The following is a 22863-nucleotide window of genomic DNA, read 5'->3' as shown; positions in this document are numbered from 1 at the left end:
GTCAACCACAGAAAGCAGCTGGGCAGACAAAATGTTTGCCCTCAGCGTAAGAGCACCCCAGAACTGGGATCATTTAACACTCTCATTATAAAAAGGCTGATGTTGAAACAACAAGGAGCACAAATTACATCAAAGATCTTACCATACGTATGGCAACCTCTTAACAGGACAGCAGGGACATGTCAGTTCTGCCCTTCAGTACCCTAGTAGAGTTAAACACAAGTCTAAAAAGACTCATGTTAGCACCAGAGTTTATGATTTGGATGTTAGAACAGATGTCTGTTCAGTACCTACTTACTAACCAGTGATGCATGCCTGTTTTTTCATTAGTAATAAAGTTAATCCAGTATAAAACACATCTATAGAATGAGTGGGTATCTTGGGTACTGCTCAGGTTTTTCTTGTGACTACAAAGAGCTGCAGGAATCCCACAACTCTCCTGTTAGCAAAAACACTGGTTCACAAACAACTTAATGCTTACACCTCATTTATTCCTGAGTAAGAAGAATCATATACAATACTCATGAAACTGCACATAAACTTCTCTATAGCCTGCTTTTCTGGCTTCTATTATTTCTGCCCCTTAAGGGAACTGCCAATAAAATAGACAAACCCAGCAGAAAATTAACAGATATTGTAAAAAGCACTTTTGGCAATTCTGTTGTATCTCTTCTACTTGTCCTTTGCACACTTGAGACTGAATCAAAAGCCCCCAGAGAAAGGAGTTAATTCAGTATGAAATTCAGTGCTTGCTTCTACTCTAGAACTGCTAACAAAGAGAAAGGAAATTGGCAAAAAAAAGGGGAGACAGACCACTAGATCTCATCCAACACTTATTGCAGGTGACTATGGTGCCAAGAGTAGCAGTAACAATACCAATTTTTACAATGCTTCTTTGTTATTCATTTCTGAATGTTTGGAACTGATCCACTGTTTCAGTGAACTGAACTTTGCATGGTAATGGTCTGTAAAACACTGTAAAAAACCCAAAAAGATGAACACTCACCATCTCTGCTCTTTGCTTGTGATTCCCCACTTCTTCCAGAACTTGAGACAGCTGAGCCTTCAACACAAAGAAAAATAGGAAATGAAGTCCAGATCATATTATCAGTACAAAAACTGCACTCCTTGTCACACCCCCAACCCCGTCCCCCAGGTACAGACTTCTACAGAATCACAGTAATTCCGACTGTAAGAAGCCAGCTCAATCCCTGCCCAGAGCTGGCTCAGCTCCTGTCACTTGAGTTCTGAGTATCAGCAAAGGGGTGAGCTCCAAAACCTCTCCGAGCAACCTGTGTGCACTGGGTTTGCATGGCAAGGTTCTGGTACTGGGGGGCTACAGGGCTGGCTTCTGTGAGAAGCTGCCAGATGGTTCCCTTGTTTCTGACAGAGCCAGTGCCAGCCAGCTCTAAGACAGATCCACCAAGACTGAGTCCATCACTAGTTGGTGAAGGATGGAAAAGACTTGACACATTTTTCTTCAGGAAGAGGCTGTGAAAACTTTTGGACAGGAGAGAACCAATACAAAGGGATGGGAGAAATGAGAAATACAAGCAGGAAATGTTCCATAATTTACCTGATGTATAATATGGCTGAGTGAAAATAACCAAACCCAAACCTCTCAAGCTGCTATGCTAGCAGACACCTTGGACAGGAAGTCTAAACCAGCAGCATGATAACAGCAGATCAATACGATGTGGAGAAGAAATCAGGTAAGAATTAAATCACAGAGTAGGTTTCTTTCATTGCATTTATTTCCAGGCAGCTCATCTCAAAGGGAAAGAGTAGCTAACTAGTGGGAATTCAGAGAACAGCAACTAAACCGACTAGATTGCTGGAAGAAATGATTTATGAAGATTAAAAGATGTTTTAAATGTATGGTTTGCCTACAACTCCCACAGAAGACCAAAAGGGACATATTTAATGCGTTGAGAGTTGTTACAACAATACAGCTGGAAAACAGGAGGCTTTTCCAGGACAGCAGATGCTGTCCGATGCACTCGTGGGCCGGAGCGGGGTCCTTCCTGCCCGTGCCCATGTAGGCAGGCATGGAATCACGAGACAAAGCCCCAACTTTCAGTGGGTTCCCTGTGCCTGCTCTTGCCTGGCTGGGAAACAGATGATCTGAATGCTTTATCACGTCCAGTTTGTAAACATTAGCCCTACCCCAGACTTTTTATTAGCTTAAATCAAATATTGAACCTAGCTCAGCTGTTAGAGGACAGCTGCTTGCAAAGTGATTCACTGCCATATTCCTTCTAGGCCACAAGAAAATACAACCTAATCACCAGCAGCATGACAGATGCACACATTTTTAATTATGAAGAAGAAACTGGGCTCTGAACTTATCCCCATGTCTCACTTCATCAGAGGGCTTCAGGGAAGCTGCCAACCACCACAGCCATGGAAGGAAGGAGCTGCAGAGGGCCCTGGAGTGGTACTGAGGCCCTGCACGCAGCCCCGCTTCAGGCGTTTACCAGAACAGACCTGAAAGAAATAGTGTTATGTTGTTTCCTGCAATTTACCTTTTCAGGAGTGAACTGTTGGATTTCTCTATTTAATCATCTCTGGCCACTTCCAGCCAACAAAAGCATGAGCAATGAACCCGAGCCATTCAGGGTGGTCAGGAAGGACATGGTGTACAAGGGTCTTTGACACCTGCATCAGCAGGCACAAAAGGGTTATCTGTAGCGAATGCAAGAGCAGTTTGCCAGTCCCATTTCAGAGCTTCTTAGAATCACAGACTGGTTTGGGTTGGCAGGGACCTTAAAGCTCCTCCAGTTCCAATCCCCTGCCATGGGCAGGGACACCTTCCGCTAGAAGAGGTTGCTCCAAGCCCCTGTGTCCAACCTGGCCTTGAACACCGCCAGGGATGGGGCAGCCACAGCTTCTCTGGGCAACCTGCACTAGGGCCTCACCACTCTCACAGTAAAGAACTGTTTCTTAATGTCTAATCTAAATCTCCCCTCTGTCAGGTTAAAGCCATTCCCCCTTGTCCTGTCCCTACAGGCCCCTGTAAAAAGTCCCTCTCCAGGTTTCTTGTAGCCCCTTTAGGCACTGGGAGCTGCTCTAAGGTCTGCCTGGAGCCTTCTCTTCTCCAGGCTGAACAAGCCCAGCTCTCTCAACCTGTCTCCAGAGCAGAGGTGCTCCAGCCCTCAGAGCATCTTCATGGGCTCCTCTGGACTCTCTCAACAGATCCCTCTTTCTTATGCTGTTGCCCCCAGAGCAGGACTGCAGGAGCGGGGCCTCTCATGAAAGCTGGGTAGAGGGAGAGAACCTCTTGGACACACTCCTTTTGATGGAGCCCAGCATACGGTTTATTGCACTGGGAAAAGCAATGTCCTACCTATATGTAGCTCAGCTGGTTTACAGGCTTTTTGATTGATCACATTCAACTTGGTTTCTCTGGGATCTCTCCACAGGGTAGACTTGCGTGTTGAATTTTCAGACTGTGCATAAAAGTTAACTTAAAGCCCCAAGGAAATTCTCATTACTTAATACACATGTTAAAATTCCCATGGATCACTGAGTTTAAGCACTAAGAAATCTGATAAGCAAGCAGTTATTAAGAATCAGATATACAAACACATGTAAAGTCCAATTTGCCCTCTGAAGGGAACACAACCAGGTAAAAGAAAATCAAGCAGGAAGAACTCAAACCCTCTCAAGTATTTCAGTCAATTACTTCCAGCCTCAAAACCAAAAGTTTGTCAATTCAAAACATTCATCTTACATGACAACACGGCCTAATCTACTGTCAATGCTACTGTCATCCTAAAAAGAAGAGCATGGCAGGAAGGGGAAGATAACCTGTGTTCCGGCCTCACAGGGATAGTGCAGCTCAGGGCTGAAAGAGGAGCAGGAATGGTTTCCAAGGAGAGGAACCGATTCAGCTCCTAAGGAGACAGTTCTGAATTGTTGTTTTCTTCCCTGCATCAATAATTCATCTTTTATACCTCCCAAAAGTCAGCCTTCACTGACAATGCTGGAGGAGGCTGGTCAGGGAGGGTTTAGTGAATGAAGCTGAAGCAATCTGGTGTGTACAACGCAGGTGTTAACACCGAGTGCATCACCAGCCCCACGCTCTTCTCTGGGGGCTGAACGTTAGCCAACTGCCCCGACAGGGAAGCAGCTCAAATGTGAGATTCACTTGTAGGCAAAAATTAACTACTCAGTCTCTAATGAACAGTCTTTCTGTACAGCACAATACCCTCCACTCTACAAGCAATTAGCAAATCGAAGCGCGCTCTCTTTGTGGACCTGCATTAATCTACTCCTCGACGTTGCACATTAAACAGCTCATAGGTACGGCATAGCAGAGTAGTAGCAACAGCCAAAGACATAAAATTAAAGCTTGCTTCAAAGAGTAAGGGAAGTGAAATTATGCATGCTGCATACAGGGGATAAATCAAAACAACCTTCATTTGGAAACATCATTTCAGTCTTACGCTTTCATCAAAAACATGATTCTCTTACCAGTCACATTAATACAAGGTAGGTGCTTTACCAGGGAGAGAAACAAGCAGCATATTCACTCCCTCAGATTAAAAAGACTTATTTTTATTCTTCCCCATCAGGGTGAAATACCTGAGACTATGCATAGCTGCCCATCCTGGGGTTGTGTTTTCCCAGCTAGAGATCGCAACTGTGGGTCTCCAAAAGGAAGGGCACTTGTTGGAAGGGCACTTGTTGGAAGGGCAGCATCACTGCTTGGGAGGCGAAGAGGAGGAGGTTCAGCCTGGCAGAGCTGTGACACAGCCACAGAATGTGGTACTTCTACAGCACAGACCCCAGGACACCCTGAGCACTGTTTGATATGCAACAGTTGTATGCAAATTCAAGTCAAGTGTGACAATTGGCAAATGTAGGTATAATGTTCATTAATAGCTATTTCAAATTAATTAATTTCTAAGATAAACTCTTGCCTCTCCTCTTTGAGAAAGTTAACACACAATTTCAATTTACAAGGAAGGATCAGCTACTGATCACAGAAATACGGAATTACATGTTCTGACATGCCAAGTCATTTCGGTTTCCTTGTGCTGGCTGCCCCATTCGCTGGCTGATTTCACAGTAACTCATTTATGTGATCACTTGAAAAAGAAGGTATAAGATGAAGCTTCTTGGCTCACACTAGATGGCCTTCACGTGTGGCTAAAGTACGATGTGACCTATAACAGGCTCCAAGTCAGTTTATCTTATCTGATGCCACAAGCTGGGGAAGAAGAAGAAAAATAGCCCATCACCTCTTTCTATCAGATTCAGGAGGCACAAGGAAAACACCGTGCATCAAAGCTGCGGCTGGAATATAGAAGGAAACCCAAAAATATGGCTTCAGTCCCAGGACAGTTCTGATAAGGAAAAAGCACTGATTAGAACACTTACAAGGCAATCGAACCTAAGCCCATATAAGCTGTATGCACCACACTGAGTTACACGAACAACACAGGAGTACCATGAGAACACTCTGAAGAGAAGGTTGCACGCAGTAATTATCTCACACACAGAAATTTTTATACCATTTTGGCTTGCAGGAAAAGCAGGAGGAAAACCTTGATTTCACAAAAGCCACAGAACAGCTTACTTATGGGGGTGGCAGAGCCTGAGACAGAAGTAACTCATCAGCCACTTGAAGTTTGACTTGAGTTTATTTGCATACTGCGCTCCTGCATATTAAAATACTGTGAGAACTGAAATGAAATTTTCATTAGTGTTCGATGTGAAATCTCACCCATGGGATTCAGCTTCCAACACTTAATGCATGCATTTGCCTGTTTATACATTAAAAGAATATATCCATTTATCCCATGCTAACCTTCTGCCTTCAACCCCTTAGCACACCAGATTGGTAGCAGGACAGTACTGTTTTAGCATCTCTGAAGTGCACTACAAAATTCCAATGGGTTAAATGGTCATTTCTAATTTAAAATATTTCAATGCTTTGTAGATGGAATTACTGATCTTTCACAGAATGGCATCAATTGAGATCCTAATCAGGAAGACAGCTGAGTATCAGACATTGCTAAATAATTTTCTTGCTGCTTTACAGATTCAATTTTGTTGTTCTCATGAGTGTTTCCCTGGTTATAAAATCAACTGCCCGGCCTTTATGAAGTGAGAAATAACAGAACAGTTACAAATAAACTCTGGTGCTGTCTCTAAAGCACCAAATCCACCATGTTATCTTCCAGGAGCTGGGCTGGAGTGGGGGGGGGGGGGGGTGTGGTGGTCAGGTCTGATGCAAAGGTGAAGGGGAAAATTCCTCAACAACTTCTGAATGTGTTTCAGAAATGTACGTACTGATGATCTTAAAGGTCTTTTCCAGCCTTCATTCTACGGTGAAGTGACACTCACTGCCTTGCAGAAAAGCTGCAATAGGCAAAACAGGCTGATACTGACATAATTCATATTATGTAGATTACAGAACAATGCAAAGCATATGTCTCAGGCCACAGCTTATGTGGTTTTCCATCTAATTTACCCTTTCTTCATTTTACCCCAAGCAAGGAGAGGAAACAGAGGAAACTGGAACGCCTGTCAGCAAGATGCCCCACATCTCCAGGGACTCCTGCTCCTGGGCATCACAGCAAACCACAACATCCAGGGGCTGAAGGGAACTGCTTTGTGCAGAGTAGCCAAGGGTGGTTTTCAGTCCCAAAAGCAAGAGCTGATACTTCTTTCAGTACCAGCTTTCTACTGGATTTGATGTGCAGCAGGGAAATGCCGCCCCCAAGTGAGAGACACAAGCAGCTGGTTACCAAAAGAATGAATAAAGGAAAAGCTCTTGGGTGCTAAACAAAAAAAATGATACTGCAAATTGAAAAATTGCTGAAGTCACAGTTATAATTACTGAGGATACAGGGAAAACAGCTGCAAGATACAGCCTCTTGTCAACACACTATCAAGATTTACGGGACAAAGAGATAATAACCAAACCTTTCTATTGATGCTAAGCCTCAAGGACAGACCAATCTCTCTCTTTTAAGAGACACACTCAGTAGTGTCCAGGAATATCTGACAGTAAGCTTATTATAATGAAATCACCCCAAACTCACTGGTTAGGCTATGAGAAAGGGGTGTAAACAAAGGCACTGTGGAACAACTGATCTGAGCAAGATAGGATTTCAAGCAGAAACTGCCCACATCCTTATTGCTGGCAGATCACTTGACCTAACTTAAACTGCGTAAGTCTGCAGCAGAGACCTGGCTTTTGTTCCCACTCTGCCTAACTGCTGAGACCTGGGGTGAAGGATTGAAATCTCTGAAACTCCTTTTTTTCTCTCCCTTTATTGTAAAGGTAATACTCACTGTGTAAAACCATGCAAAAATCTCTGGCCAAAGGTAATCCCTGAGCACAAGGTGTGACTACCAACAAAAAACACACCTGATGGGCCACACCACTCCGTCTGTAGAAGGATTAAGCAGCATGTTAAGTGCAGAACTCAAGCATCTCCATGTTTGGAGGTGGTAAGAACCTCATCTTCCTGATCCTCAAAGCAAAGGTGACCCTTATCACTGGAGAAAAGTTCTGAACACCCCAAAATCTGTTCCATCAACACTGTTGCAGTCTCCTGGGCAGGTGCTGTCAGGTTAAGAACACATTACCCAAGCAAACTGGGAGATGGAAAAACGCAGAGCATCGTGTTCAGGAAAGAATGAGTTCCTGCAGATCAGACTGCCCTATGCCAGACTAAAACACTTACAAAGCAAGCAGGTAGGTGCAGGTAGGCAGGAAAACAAGGGCTCAGGTGTTACCAGATTTTTCACGTGGCAAAGAAAGCATCAGATGTGTAAAAACATCTCAAAACAAGAGCAAGCATTTGTTGTTTAAGCTGCAGAGGCGAGACTGAGGGAGAAGAGGCGAGCAACTCCTCTCTCCTCCAGTTTCTCCCTTGATGTTTTCATTCAACACCTTGTGAAGCAGGAGCACAGAGACCAAAAGATTAGCACAGCTCTGCCGGGAATAACACACTTGCACAATAGGTTCTGCCCTCCATCCTAATCAAATGGTGCTGCAGCCCCTGTGGAGAGATACAGAGCCAAACAAAAACTGTGAGTTTGCAGCTGCTTCCTCCACAGCACAGGGCAGCCTCACTGATGAAACTCTGCCAAGCCAACTGCTTCGAGCATCATGCAGCACAGCAGCTCCTGGATGGACGCACACAAGTGACTGCTGGATGCTGATAGACTCTCTAAAGGAGTCATTTCCCATCTCTGGAGCACCCATTATAAAAGCCTCTGCCTCTCTCTTTGTGGTCTCAGGATATTCCTACCAGAGGAAAGCAGTGGAGTGTGCTGTTGTAGCAGGGAGTCCCTCCTCTTCTGCTGCTCCCCTTGCAGCAGAAAGATAACCTGGAATGAAATCTGTCCAGTGAGGACTGACCAAAAATCTCTTGCCAAGAATAAAACAGATTATTACGTTAGCGTATCAGCCCATTCCATAGGGAAATAGCAAAACTGGTAAGGAATACAAACCATGTGGAGGACACTAAAGAGAATTAACTTTATAAACCTGAAATTAAGGGATACCAGCACCAGATTCTGAGACAAATGTAGCACCTCTGGGAATCTGGTTATTCATCACTATGTCAGTGATCTGAAAACAGATACCATAAACAATTCTGGGATCACTGAGCATGATGTTTTCTTCAGGTTGTGTGTTATAACCCTTCTTGAACCGGGAAGCAATGCTAGAGAATACACGCAGAAGACACAGCAGCTAACAGGCAGAATCCCTTGCTATAAGATACAATAACAAAGTTGGCTGGGGAAAGGGGAGCAAATGTTTGTGTGTTTTAACTCCAACATATTATTTTTTTTTCCTTTAGTTTATCAGCAGAAGGAGTTCAGGCTCCAAACGCCCATATTGATGAAAGCATTCACCAAACCCAGAAAAAGGGTATCTGAAAACCTAAAAGTGGTGGCAGTTTTACACCCAGCATCTCTACCAGTAAACTATGAACTTTCCTGCTACTCCTTCCTACACATTTCTACCAGTTCCACCTCCCTGGATCTAAGTTCTCCCTCTGTCAGTTGCCTCTAACTAGGTCTGATAGTTAAGAGGGAAAGAAATGACATTTAGTTGATGAAGCCTGTAAATTAGCCAACAAAAATGTTCACTCTAATCCATTCATCAGAAAAAATGGTGGAATTACATCTTTACCTAAAAAAACCCTTCTAATTTCAGCCCAATGAGTCAGCACTGCTGCATCTCATCACTAAGAATGATTCATTGTCCCTGCACTTCTCAAAGTCAAGATTAAGGGTATTCACCCCAATTCACTGTCATCTCATAATGACTCTGGTTCCAGGCACTGTGCTTGCATAGAGTACTGTTATAATGATTTATATGAGAGTGTCACTTTTAATTTAAAGGTATAAAGAGCAATTGCCAGTCTACCCACCATAAAGGAGTATTTTCTTTCCAGTGGACTGACAGGTGAATTTTCCAGTTGAATACCTGGAAAATATTCTTGCTGGACAAGAAGGGGTATCTACAGCCTACGGGTGGCAATGCTTCTGAAGACACAAGTGGATGGCCAGTATCTTTGGAGAGAAACACTTCATTATGAGATAACATAAGATTTTCGGAGGAGGTAGAATCCAAACAGAAATTCAGACAAAAGCAGTATGGATGGAAAACCTCGGGCTCAAGAGGAAGCTATAGTGAGAAAGAGGGTTTTGTGCACGGATTAGACCCCAGCCAGAAGATCTGTAGCTAGATGAAACAAGAATGTCAGAAGCTAAACAGCAGCACAGCTGTAGTTTTCTTTTCATACGAGTCTCCTAATCTCACAGTCATTTTCATTAACCTTTCTAACTATTAAACCAAGGCCACTGACCAACCCAATCTGACCTTAGCACACGTGAGCACTCCATGGCAGAGCATTTCTCTAAGCTGCCCAAGGCTCTCTGGCAGTTGGTGATGCACAGTGATAGCTCAGAAAAGATGTCTTTAATGATGTGTGTGTGCTGTGGCCCTGTCTCTAACTGTACCTCACAAACAGACTCCCAACAGGAGCCCTCAGGCATGTTGGCACACTTCCAGTGCAACTGTTGTGAGCCAGCCGGCAAATGCCATTAAGGAAGTGAAAATCCATGTTGCAATCAAACTTGTTTTCTTCTGGATTCATTTTACTCTAGTTTGATTTCTTGCCCTGGTTCTCTGTGCTACTGCACACGTTGTGCTGGCTCAAATAAAGGTCAGGGATGGGTTTAAGCCAGCACTACCCTTGGACTGAGAAATTTCAGCCACCATATTTTTGGCATCCAGCAGAGCAGTGGGTGAAGTGCCTAAGCCTCAGAGGGTCTCCAACACATTTCAAACCCTACTGGAGGTTGCTAAGTAACAACACTGTGACCCCCCCCCAGACAAGACTGCAATTACTTGCTCTGACAAAGCAACGCCTATACTGCCTTTGCTTCTGCCCTGGGAACAAGCTTGCTGAAGACCTGTCTCTGCTACCAGAGTATTTCCAGTCCCTAGTCTGGGTGTGTGGCTGGATTTTGCCCAATAAAGCAAACATTATATTTTAAACATAGCTATTATAATTAGCAGAAGCTCACTGCTCAATCCCCCTTCCAGACAGGGATGTCCAAATGTCACAGTGTGCTTAGCACAGCTGATCTCCACCAATGGCTGCTCTAATCATGACTAACATGAAGGTCCAGAGTAAAGAATCAAGTCCCACCACTGGAAGTGAGATGAAAAACCAAACAGGATAATTGTCCTCCTTCATCTTGTACCTTCCTTTTGTTGTATTCTCTGTAGAAAGCAAGTTTAACAGAGAGACTCTCCACTGAGGAAGGTATATTCACACCTAAGGCCAATCAGGAACTTCTCTTGGAATGTTATGCCTGCATCAGCTTGTTCTGCCAGGGTACCATGGCATAAAGACGAAGAGCAATAAAGGGCAGACGAAAAAGGGGACAAATCCCCCAAACTAGTACAGCTATTGGCTACTAAAACCCTTTTGCAGAGACTTAGGCTAATGCACAGACACAATCTAAACCAGTATTTGCTTTCAAAATCTGTTTTGGAAAAGCAAAACCAACCTTAGTCCTTACCAGTGATCTGCAGCATCAAAAAACAACCCTGCAAAGTATTATTTCCTAACACATCCGTACCCACAGCAAAGAGCTCCTACCCTTGAAGGAGAATGCCAGCACTTGCAGCGCCAGATATTGCATAAAGCAGTGGTTTCCAGCCTCCTTGCAGACAAGCTTGACTTCAAAACCCCTGGCAATGCTCCACACCTCAGCATGTCCCATGGAGCCAGCAGAAGTCCAGCTGAGTTTATTAATGTAGGTCTCATGCAACATCTCACCTGTGATGTACTTGTGCCTCACCCACACCTCCTGCCTTGCTGGCTGGGATATGCTCATATAAACTTCCTCCACCTCTCCAAAGCCCCATGAAAGACTGAAGATGGTTAGCACCAATCCTGCTCAACAAAAGGAGAAACCAAAGCACACAGATTGCATGACCTTTGCAAGGCCACAGAGGCAGTCACCAGTTATGATTATAATGCTATACCTCATCAGTTTTGTACTACAAACAGGCTTTAGAGGTAGAATTTGCCTGACATTGTAGGGAAAAAAAGAAAGGGAAAAAGAAAAAGCATTAACAGTCCTTCCACTGAAAAAGTGAAAAATCCTCCAAGATAACAACCGCCCTCAAATAAAAGCAAGCATCCCTGTGCAGCACGGTCACGCTCCTGTAAGTTCTTTTGTAAGCACAAAACTCTTCCACTTTTATTTGAGAATTTATTCAAAATAAACAAATCCCAGTGGGATTTAAGCACACTGCAGAGACTCCAGCAAAACTCATCTAAAAGGAAGCAAACTAAAGAGATCCTCTCTTGGCACGCTCTTGAAAGGAGGATTCACCACATTTCTAATTGACTGCCACCATGGCTTAAGTGAATCATCTATAAATAGGCATCAAATGCAAAGCAAGCACTTGAAGGAACAAGCAGAGTTTTGTTTTCTGTTGTTACTGCTTAATGGCTTGTTGGGAAGGAGGTGGCTAACAAGGTGGAAGAAATGTGGGGAAAACGTAAAGAAACAATAAGGGATGGGCTGTGGGAAGGAGGGATAAAAAGACATGAAGACATTCAAAGGTATGAAGTAAGATATGTTTTTTCCTTTTGTTTTCCGGAGGACTGAAGGATGAAGGATGGGGGAAGGTACATCAGAGCATCAGTTAGTAACTGTGCCACATGTGAGGTAAGCAGGGAGGTAAAGAGGTAGCAGAGGCAGCACCCTCATACACAAAACATGACACCCAGCCATGATGCTGACTTTGGTGCAGTTACTCAGAAACAGATCTCAGGCTCTACATTCTGAACTAACGCTGCTATTTAAACCATAAGTACACAGGGAAAAGATGCTTGTGACTTAAGACTGAGGATGCTCTGGAGATCCCCACATACTCACTACTTGAAGAAGGCTTTTTACGTTATCAGTAGAGTCTTATCTGAAAACTCAAGCTCCTGTGGGCCATCTTGGACTCATTTCTAGTCTTTTCTACATACCAGATTCAACATTCTATTAAGTGAAGTCATTAAGTAAAGCACTGGCAGTGTTCATTCAAGCATCTTGTGGTAAGAGTCATCCAAAATAGGAGTGGACTCAAAACTGTTGCAAGGTAAGCAGTCATCACATTGTAAGAAAAGTGAAAATACTCATGTCAATAAGCAACAGAGCTGAGGGAATCTGAGTCATTCCCAGAGAGGATTTAGTTTCTGGAAAGCATCTGCAGGAAAATTTCTAATAAACTCCATTTGATAACACTGAATAACTGTTTCTCAAAATAACCGGAACTTGTATTTCACAGCTCCTGTTCTAACCTGCCTGCTCATCCTCCTCTTCCCCACAGCCAGTCTGACTGCCCACAGCATCCCAGCCTCCAGCTTCCCGGCGTTCATCAAAGCAGCCAACTTCATCATCCTTTTTAATTACTTCTCTTAATCCTATGCTCCTTCATTCAAGACTGAAGGAGGCTCTCATAGACTCCAAGGAGCAGAATGGTTTGAGTTGGAAGGGACTTTAAAACTCATCCAGTTCCAACCCCCTGCCATGGCCAGGGACACCTTCCACTAGACGAGGCTGCTCCAAGCCCAGTCCAACCTGGCCTTGAACACTGCCAGGGATGGGGCAGCCACAGCTTCTCTGGGCACCCTGTGCCAGGGTCTCACCACCCTTACAGGGAAGAATTTCTTCCTGATGTCTAATCTCCCCTCTGTCAGTTTAAAGCCATTTCCCCTGGTCCTGTCACTACAAGCACTTGTAAAAAGTCTCTCTCCAGATTGCCTGTAGGCCCCCTTCAGGTACTGGAAGATTATTATAAGGTCTTCCCTGCGCTTTCTCTTCTCTAGGCTGTACAAGCCCAGCTCTCTCAGCCTGTCTCCAAACAAGAGGTGCTCCAGCCCCTTCAGCATCTTTGTGGCCTCCTCTGGACCAGATAACCTTCTAGTTTCTCTTTCCAAGGACTTCTACTAGCTTTAAGATCCTTCACTACTCCTGAAAAGTCCCTCCTTGCAGCTCCATGGCAGATTTGTTGAGCACATGGAGTCTGCCAGCAAGCAACCCCGGACCTCCTCAGAGCCTTCTCCTCTGTGGGGATGGAGGCTTATCCCATGGCAGCTCTGCACAGATCTACAGCTTTCTCAAAATTAAATCATTTCCTCCTGCAGGGAGGTGGAGAAGGCTGTCAATATGGTCTGTAACCCAAGCTTTTAAACTCCATCGGTTAGTATCTTCCCTTACTTGGTTCGGAAAGGGTATGCAAGGGGTGAAAACCCAGCTGCAGTGACAGGAACAGAACAAGTAAACATTCCATCCTTGCACAGGACAGGCACAATATTGTTCTCTGTTTGCCAACCACCAGTTTAATTTACATTGTAAAAACTTGCAGGAGATTTACTGTGAGGGCAAAGTGTGGCATTAATCAACCTGGGGCTGAAGCCCTTTGTTTAGCCATAAAATAGAGCAGGAGGAACAGAAGTGCGTATTTCCTTACGCTGCCCCATCAGCGCTTCTCGGTTTTGGGCTGAAAGGATTAACTACAGAGGAAGCACTGCGATCTTATCTTAGACATGGTCCATTTGTTCCTTGGCCCTTCTGCTGAGACTGCCAAAGAAGATGCCAGACAGGATGGTATTTTTGAGATGCAAGTGTTTATCTTCCCTGAGTGAACCAAACAGCATCTCATTTCAGGAAAGCAATCCAGCAACTCCCAATGGCTTCTCTCTCTAGCAAATGCAGACTGACAAGGCAAAAGGTGAACCACCTTGATGGTCCCATTAGAAACCTTTGAGTTTCCCTGCACCTGAATGCCTGTCTAGCAAAGCCATGCTATAAAAACATAAAAGATCTCCAGTTGGCAACGAAAGGAGAGAAGTCAGAACATACGCTAAGATCATCTCAGTTATTAGCTCCTGCCACACAGGTATAAGATGCAGTGAATTGCTCCTCCATCGCACAGCATGGGACGCTCCAAGGCTGGGAGTGCTGTTTCAGAGGCATGTAAAGGCTTGCTGGTGGATGGGCATTAGGAGACACATGGTGAGTACACACACAGCTGATGCTGCAGGCAAAGTTAAATCAAGCAATAGAGCCAAGGTAAGGCAACATGGAGATGAGAGACAGTTCCCTTCTGTAAAGACCTGCAAGTAGGAATTGTGAACACTCCTTATTTTAACCTTTTTATTCACGCTTAAACTTCCTTTCTTCTTAACCAAGCAGATAAACAGCTACAAAGCTTCCCCTTTGCCTAAAAGTGGCTGGCCTCAGGGTGACAACACCTTAATTGTCCAGCCTAGGCTGACCCTTGCCAAAAAAGTCTTGCTTTTTATGGAAGAGGCCATGCAGGAAGGGTGCATAAAACGTGCATTTGTTGTTGTGGCTGTATTTGTGCCATGCAGCAGTTCTCAGGTATTCATGGAGACTCCAGCGTGACCTTTTCCTCCCCTTTGCTGTTCAGAAACAAGTGGAATCCAAAGAGCAAATGGAATGTAACAGAAACTAATATCCCCAATAATTACAGCGATGTGTGAAGTGTTGATGGGCTGTAGAAATCAGATACAATGAATTTGGGTCTTGCCTGGCCTAAATAAAAAGGTGTTCATTATCTTGAGAGGAAATGCCACTTATGAACGATAAGGTCATGCTGCACTGTGAAGATAAATGTCATTTCTCTATATAGCTGTGAGAGTCTCACCTACAGACTTCAGAAATGTACGTAAACAGCAAAGCAATAAAAAGCCTGTAGAATTAGCCTGGGACACTGTTATTTTAAGAGCATAATGTCAGTCATGTGGAGTTCTTTAGAGATGCTTTCCTGAACACATATGTATGTAGACACATGTACCGACGTTGTCCTCTCAGGTCATAATAATCCGTTTTCAAACAAGCTTGGATATGTTTGCTGCCATGTCTGCTGAAAGAACTGAAGACTAATTACACATTTATACTGTTATAAACATTCCCAGGAACTACATACATCTGCATAGGTATTTCTGCGCTCATCACAAGCCCCCAGGCAGCCTCTGCCAAGCACAATGAGCGACTCTACTTTAAATAAATACCATACATAATGCTAACAGCTTTCTCTTCTTGACAGCTCTGTGTGCTGCCATGCTGCAGCTGAGATACAATTAAGTACGCTCAGATGAGCTTTGAGTGAATGGCTCAGACGGAGCAATCTCCACCGAGTAAGAATGGTGGCCCAAATGCCTCGAGCTGAGGTTGTCTGAAGAACGGGGGTTTTCTTGAAGCACTCTGCAAGTGGCTGCTATTGCCCTTTCACACCCACATTACAGAAGGCAAATATGTGAGCGTGGTTTAACCACTGCTGGGATGTTCCCACCTAGAGAAATAGGGTTTGCCACCACAGCGCAGACATCACTCATAGCTGCCTGTAACAACTTTCTTCATCCAAAAGGTCACAGAATACTCAGCAACCAGCACCCTCATGTTGCTAGGTGCAACTAGAAGCACAGAGGTCAAAGCAGCACACCTGAATATCTGAGAAATCAGGTCAGGGAACTGACCTACCCTAAGGCTGCATTTTCCCCTAATGAAACGATGTCTTATAAAAGGGAATAAAACAGATGACTAGAAAGTGAAGAACACTGCATCTATGTGAACTGCTAATAAAGAGTAGCAAGAATGTAATTGCCAAAGGTAGGGTTGGTAATAACTAGCTTAGAAATAATAAAACCCCAAAGAGCATTAGTTTACGGTCTCTGTCAGTTCCCAACTGCATTGCACAGCCTTGGCTTTAAGGAAAATTCAGAGTTTGTGGTCTCTCAAGAGATACTCCCATAAATTAACACTGATACAGATATTCATCTTTTCTTTGTGTACATAAATAATGTACGCTGGCTTCTTTACACAAAGAAGCCTCAAAAAGCTCTCCCATTACACAAGTTAATCTACTTTAAATAACCTCTACAAAATAATGACTCTGTTCACATTCACAGCTACTCAATATATCACTGGGGTTTTATACAGCAGTAATAGTGTCACATATAATCTGTCAAGCTTGTTGACGTCCTTTAAAAATTAAAGGCATTTAGGTTTAGCAACTCTTCCAAGAATCAGCTTTCCAAAGGAAAAAAGAGCTATTTCTACCATTTTCCAAAAGGAAGTGAAGTTGATGTGACAAGGACTCATGTTTGCAAGTCTGCATTGTGGAATGCAGGCATGAGAGCACAGAATACATAAAAATCAATTCTTTAAACCAGAAATCAGTTCTCTTTTTACCGTGGTCTTGGGTAGAACTGAAATCTGAGTATACATCTGTCAACTATTAGAGCTGTTTAAACAAATTGAAAACATGTATCAGTTCAGTATGTCAAATCAATGTGCCATGCATTTCATATCTGTGTTATTGTCACCAAAACTGGATTCATGGCACGTGTATTGTGCACTAGTACTAGCTGTTTTATTAAACAGCATAAATAAAATCCAGAAGAAAAACGTTACAACTTTGCATTGCAGGAAGACTGCGACTTTTCCCAAAACTCAGGACTTGCAGTTTGTTTTGCTGGAAAGCTTTTAGCACAATCAAAGCACATTTGACATTAACACTGATTAAAGCAAATAGATAAATTGCAAAGCCTCTGAGAAAACAGACTTGTTCCCTGCAATTTACCTGGACCACCCCTGAAGAGAGGAGATCTATATCAACAGCTTACTTCTGGTTCGCAGCTGAAAGCTGCTATCAGCTGGCTTTGTCACTTCCTTTCTTCTCAGCCTCTTCCAAATATTAGTAGGCTGGTCACATCACAGTGAAAAAGAGAAAGAAGAGAGAATTCCAGCCACCTTCCTTTAAATGCTGTTTGTTGTGACTTGCAGTGGTGCCATTCTCTAATTCACCACCTTAACATGAAACCAAACTGGGGAAATGGAGATGCTGCAGCCCATGGACAAACCAGTCCACAGGGTGAACGTATGGGAGCAAATGCAACTCATGACTATGGAGAAGTATTAAGGGTGAATAATTATGTATGTTCTGAATTAAAACAATTGCAGTTGGCTCTTGCACTAAGGCACCATTCAAGTAACTGTGCTCACGCGCTGACTGAACCAGGCTTTGTAGACTGCTTAGTTCCCTGAAGAAACACCTCTTCTACTACTGGTAATTAAGGCCAAAATGAAGAATCAATGGGCTTCAAAAAGCAAATCAAGAGAGCAACTACTGTTATTCTCACTGCCACAATAACCAAAGTATTAAGTATATTAAAGTGTATCTTACAAACCTTGGCAAGCTGTGAAGAGCAGGAGCGTTAGAATCCACAAGAGCATAGGAATAAGACTGCATGGATGTTGCTTTCTCAAAGCACTTTTTATGTTTATGTATTATATATTATGTAACTATTTGGTAACAGGATCTCACAAAACTCTGTAGCTGGAGCCCATGGCACCACAGTGGGCAGAAATGAGTGACATCCTGCATGAGATCTGACCCTTGGGTTGTTGCTCCTGTGCTGTTTCAAGATCAAGTATGCACAGATGGAATATTAGTTGTCTCATCTTCTCACTATGTGGAAGAGGGATGGAGCAGATAAATTATGTCTACATCATTTCTTCCTTTTTCTTGTTTTCCCTTACACAATGAATCCCAAGTACAATAGACGCACACATACGTACAAACTTTATCATTCTTTCCCTGCAGGAGATCTTTAGAATCTTTACAGTATGTTTTTAAAATAGAAAGTAATAATTAAAAATATTAATCCCTCTTTCTTACGAGAGACCATCATTGTGAATTAAAAGATGACACAAAAACACTTACAAATACATACTTGAAATCATAAATTATGCAGAGATTGGGTAATTATTCTGCTATGAAGCACTTCAAATCATAGAATTCAAATCCAATCATTATAAAAATCAACAAATCTCAACAAGTTCAGAACACCTCTTAAGCTGCCAGACAAGCACTATTTAATGTCATTAATACAATGCAGAGCTAGGGAACAGCTACAGTTTCCGAGGCATTTTCCATGTAAAACATTATCCCAATGTGCAGTCTTAGCTTTTACTTCTTTCACAGGATACTTCCTTCCTTCCTCCCCTTTATCTGCTTGGTTTCCACAAGCTACTAAAGCTTTCATCAGTGCAATAACGTTCCTAAGTAGTAGCTGTAATAATTAGGGGGTATTTAACATCAACCTCACATCTGTAGTAGCACTGAAACCTGGATCACCAACATGATTCAAAACAGGCAAGATGCACTGGCCTGAGAGCACCTCTGGGAAGGATGGATGGAGCACTGTCTTCAACAGGATGTCACCACCCTGCTCCAGAAAGACACGATGTATCCTGGTGTTAGGAAGCTTTGGTCATTCCCATCCAAGGATCACTCCAGTACCCTCAAAGACAAACCCTGCTACCAGACATGGGGCACAGCAGTGACATGGGCTCAGTCCACATACATGAGAGCAGCGCTACATAAAAGCACCATGATTTCCAGCTTGGAAAAGATTCAAAGAGGTTAAATCTCTGAATTAAATGCAAAATGAAGCTTGTCCTACTTGGTGAATGCTTTCCAACATTGCAAAAGCCCAAACAAATCTGTAAGTGTGGAAAACAACACTGGAAAACGGTGCAAGCATGGAGGAACATGCCCAGCAAACTCCCTACTGACTCCCAGCCTTTCCCTTCACACTGCTGCGCTCAACAGCGAGTGATGGAGACCAGCACAAGATGTAAGAACGTATTTCTGCATTTTCAAAGCCTTCCCTTTCAAAAGCTGGAAGCTACCTGTTCCTAACCCCATTCCCCAAGGATGCTTAACTGACCTTTTTCCTTCTGTTTTCCACCTGTGAGGGAAGAGACATGTTACCACCGTGTTACTTGCAACCCAATTTCAGTCTCCTGCTCCCACTGCTTCACGCTCGCCACAGGAGGTGATATGCACCATATTGCACAAGAGCAGCTCTTTCATGTGACATCTTTGCTGCCATTTGCTGCAGATGGGGCCACTGCTTCCAGTCCATATGTATTCTTGCTTCCTCTTCCATCTAAAGACATCTAATTGCAGAGCCTGTATCTCTACGCACAGGCATGCAGGCTTTCCACTGTAAAGAGTTCTAAAGCTCTCAGTACTGTGTGAAATGTTCTCCCCTGTTCTACTGGGGTATCATCATGACTCGTAACTGCACATCAGTTATCTTCCCTTTCCAAAACATCGCTAAGAAAGAGCCACATTTTAAATCCTCTGTAGGAATTTGAGACCCAGTTCATCTGTTTATCTTGTCTCATATAGCCAGGTACATCTGAAGCTAACCCAAACTTCCTAGGTCAAGCCTCGGTTGTGCTTGATTATTTGTAACATCACCAGAAGAGGCTACAGGAGGATTTGCTCATACCAAGAGCATTTTAAGGGGGCATAGTGGGAGGGGAGGAAGAAGTCTTTTCATTGCTGGCATCTATCATTCTGCCTGGGGCTGAAGAGAGATCCTTCAGAGGCCAAGTACACGATCATTCCCACGTCCTCTAAGCATCACACCTAGACAGCAGGATGACGATATTAGCACAGTCACAGGTATGCTTCCTGCCGACTGAAACCCTTCAGACAGCAGGATTCCATCCTAAATTCCCTGCATTGCTAGCACAGGTGATAATTTACATTTATCATTACTAGAAATCTTTGTGTTTAGAGAGCTAAAGACACAATCTAGTCAATAAAGAACTAGGGGCTGTGTCGGGGACTGCATCTACATCAGGAGAGTGACTTTCATCAAGAAGTGACAGCAATTACAATGTCTCCCCTTGTTTGTACTTCACTCGAAGCACAAGAGAGCAGCAGAGTTGCAAAATGCTTTTCTGACCCATGCACTTCAACATAAGCTAAGAGTGTGAAAAGGGTCCTTAAGGCTGCTTGGTTCTGGGGGCTTGTGTGTAAAGCAGCTTATCATAGGTTAGAGATACAAATGCTGTCTTACTTAATGATTTTATTTATTCTATGCAAGTTGGTGCCAGGACATTATCACTTCTTGAGAATGATGGAGGCTTGCTTCCAGTTATCTGTGGTGCCTAGGAACTGCTGAGCTGAAGCCTTCTTTAAACTGCCAGAGCATCCACACACTAAAAATACCTGTAAATCTACCTGCAGTGAAAACCATGATGGTTGGTGCAGGATATGTCCTACTTATACTTAAGGCAGTGCCATGGACCCCTTCTCTTGATCAGTTACTAACTTTCAGGACAGATTCAAAATGGAAATCTCCTCAAAAAAATTAATAGCAACTGAGTTTTAAAATCTAGTCTGGCCTAACAGAAAGTCTCAGTTACACACAGACAGGCTTTGCTGCAGCATCAACTCGTTCTGAGAGGCATCCTTCTTCCACAGAGCAGGGACTGTCACCTGTAACAAATCATTAAGCCCCTTCATGACTTGACTTCCTCATTTATATTGTGCTTATTTGCAATGTGCTTTCTCAAAACACAGCCACTGGCAGGTGGAAAAGGGAGGGAAGGAAACTAATGGCTCCCTGACTTGGTAAGGTCACTTAGGTCTGAAGGAAGATGAAATGTGTGAGAGAAGAGAGAACCCAAGATAATCCATTTTCCGGGACTGCTGGAGGACATGGAGCCTGACTTGCTCTCCTTTAGAAAAGGAACACAAAGGACTGCAGTGGTTCTCAGGAAGGCTCGAGTCTGACTAGAGATGCCAAAGTGTTCAGGTTCAAAATGCTATTTGGACAAGGTGTTTGCTTTGTCAGAAGATGATGTCCAGCCCTGTGACTGCTTCAGTAATCAGTGGTAGCTGATGCATGGAGCACATTAGCGTCATCTCCAGAGAGAGCCTCTTTTCTTCCCCCTGAGTCACAGATAAGATGCTACCATGACAGCAGAAGCCTGGGCAAGTGAAACATATGCAATACTGGAGTGGCAGGAAAGCTCTAGTGACTTTGATTTGAACCTTATGGACAAACCAGAGAGAGCAGAGTAATCTTAGCACTGCTTCTTACAGTTGTCACTGAGAAAAAACAGTGCCCAAAGGTTGGATGGCAGCAGAGAGGTAGAGAAAGCAGGAAGAAAAGAAGTGGAAATTAAAATAAACTCCTCTTTACCTTGCACAGATAGAAGGAAAGTTCCCATCATCACAAAAACCTCTTTTGCTATGTACAGAGGCAATTTACCTTTGAGGAGGAGAGGAAATACAGCAGAGGAGGGAAAAAGCAAGATAAACATCAAGTGTGGATCAAAGAAAGGAAAAAAGGAATAAAAAAAAACCATGTAAAAAAAAGTGGAAAGGCACTGATGGAAACTGGGTGAGAGACAAGGAGGAACTGTAAACTCTCAGATAAACACTTTATTGCATCTGCACATAAAATTTAAGCACTTTAAACACAGGGGTGACTGGTAAGTAACTCCCTTTACAAAGAGCAGATTTGTGGCTACCTTCACAAGAATCAACAATGCCCAGCTTTTATCACCAGCAGATGCGCTGCAGTTATCAGGTGCAGCTAAAGTGACAATATTTGGTCAATGAGTTCTGAGGTCACCAGTAATGCCCAACAGTGGAACAAAAACACAGAGCATATGGCATTTCATGTGCTGAAACTGTCAGACTCATAATTAACTGATTAGAGTACATATGGTGCTCACAGACAGTGTAAATCTCTCAATGTAACAAATGCTGGAGACCATTGAAGGTGTCAGCATGCGTCTTCCTTGCAAATCTCTCTTCATTAAAGTTTCATATGGAGGCAAGTGTGTTGTAATAAAATCGCTATTAATGGAGTTATATTTATGATGATTGTTCTTTTGTGCAGCTGGATTTAACTTTTCAAACACTAAACTCTGCATCAGAACTCTTCTGCAGTAGCTGCTGCCTGCAGAGATGCTTCTTGCTTTGTCATGTTTACCTTGAAATCAGAACTTCTGGGAGCTAAGATAGTAAGAGTTAACCAAGATTGGCAAGAAAACTGTTCATATCACCAGCATCAAAACAGAAAATTCCATGGCAAGGTATAAATGCAGCTACAATTCTGTCTGAGTATTTATAGGAGGCTGGCCAGGGACAAACTCATTCCCTCTTCAGTTCCAAAAGACACTTTTAAGAAGATGGTGAGTGACACTTCATTAACCACGTGAAATAGGCTGACACAGCCAGCTTGCTCTTCCAGCCACCATGTCAGGTGGCATTTTAGTTTGCACCTCTCCTGCTTTACATTCAACACTACGTGAGGTGCTTTCTTGAACATCTCCAGCCAGATCAGCCTATGGATCAGGGGCTGGCCTGGGGGCAGGCAGCTCTGGGGAGGATAAAGCAATCATTCTGTGTGCCCAATCAGACTATCTGTTTGTATGTCCATGCATTAGAAACCCAGCTTTTCTCAT

General features: G+C 43.4%; 1 protein-coding gene across 5 annotated transcripts in view; it reads right to left on the bottom strand.

The window, feature by feature from the left end:
• Positions 1–22863, bottom strand: part of MAD1L1 (mitotic arrest deficient 1 like 1) — a 369315-nt gene that overhangs the window by 186423 nt on the left and 160029 nt on the right. For 3 of the 5 annotated variants that reach the window (XR_008973123.1, XM_057416961.1, XM_057416960.1), the window contains exon 13: positions 1007–1063. The exons of 1 other annotated variant lie outside the window; for it this stretch is intronic. Coding sequence is in view for 3 of the 4 variants with exons in the window: in XM_057416961.1 (XP_057272944.1) it covers positions 1007–1063 (57 nt within the window). In the remaining variant the exon portion in view is untranslated. Of the gene's footprint in view, positions 1–1006; positions 1064–2362; positions 2466–22863 lie in introns of those variants that run through there. One more of the 5 variants, XM_057416963.1, reaches the window with a different exon arrangement.

Source organism: Pezoporus wallicus, unplaced genomic scaffold (genome assembly GCF_028554395.1).
Source record: "Pezoporus wallicus isolate ANWC-B61680 ecotype Strahan unplaced genomic scaffold, APGP_CSIRO_Pwel_v1 scaffold_7392, whole genome shotgun sequence".
Lineage (NCBI taxonomy): Eukaryota > Metazoa > Chordata > Aves > Psittaciformes > Psittacidae > Pezoporus > Pezoporus wallicus.
The sequence above is the reverse complement of the archived record's forward strand: the minus strand, read 5'-3'. Positions and strand labels throughout refer to the sequence as shown.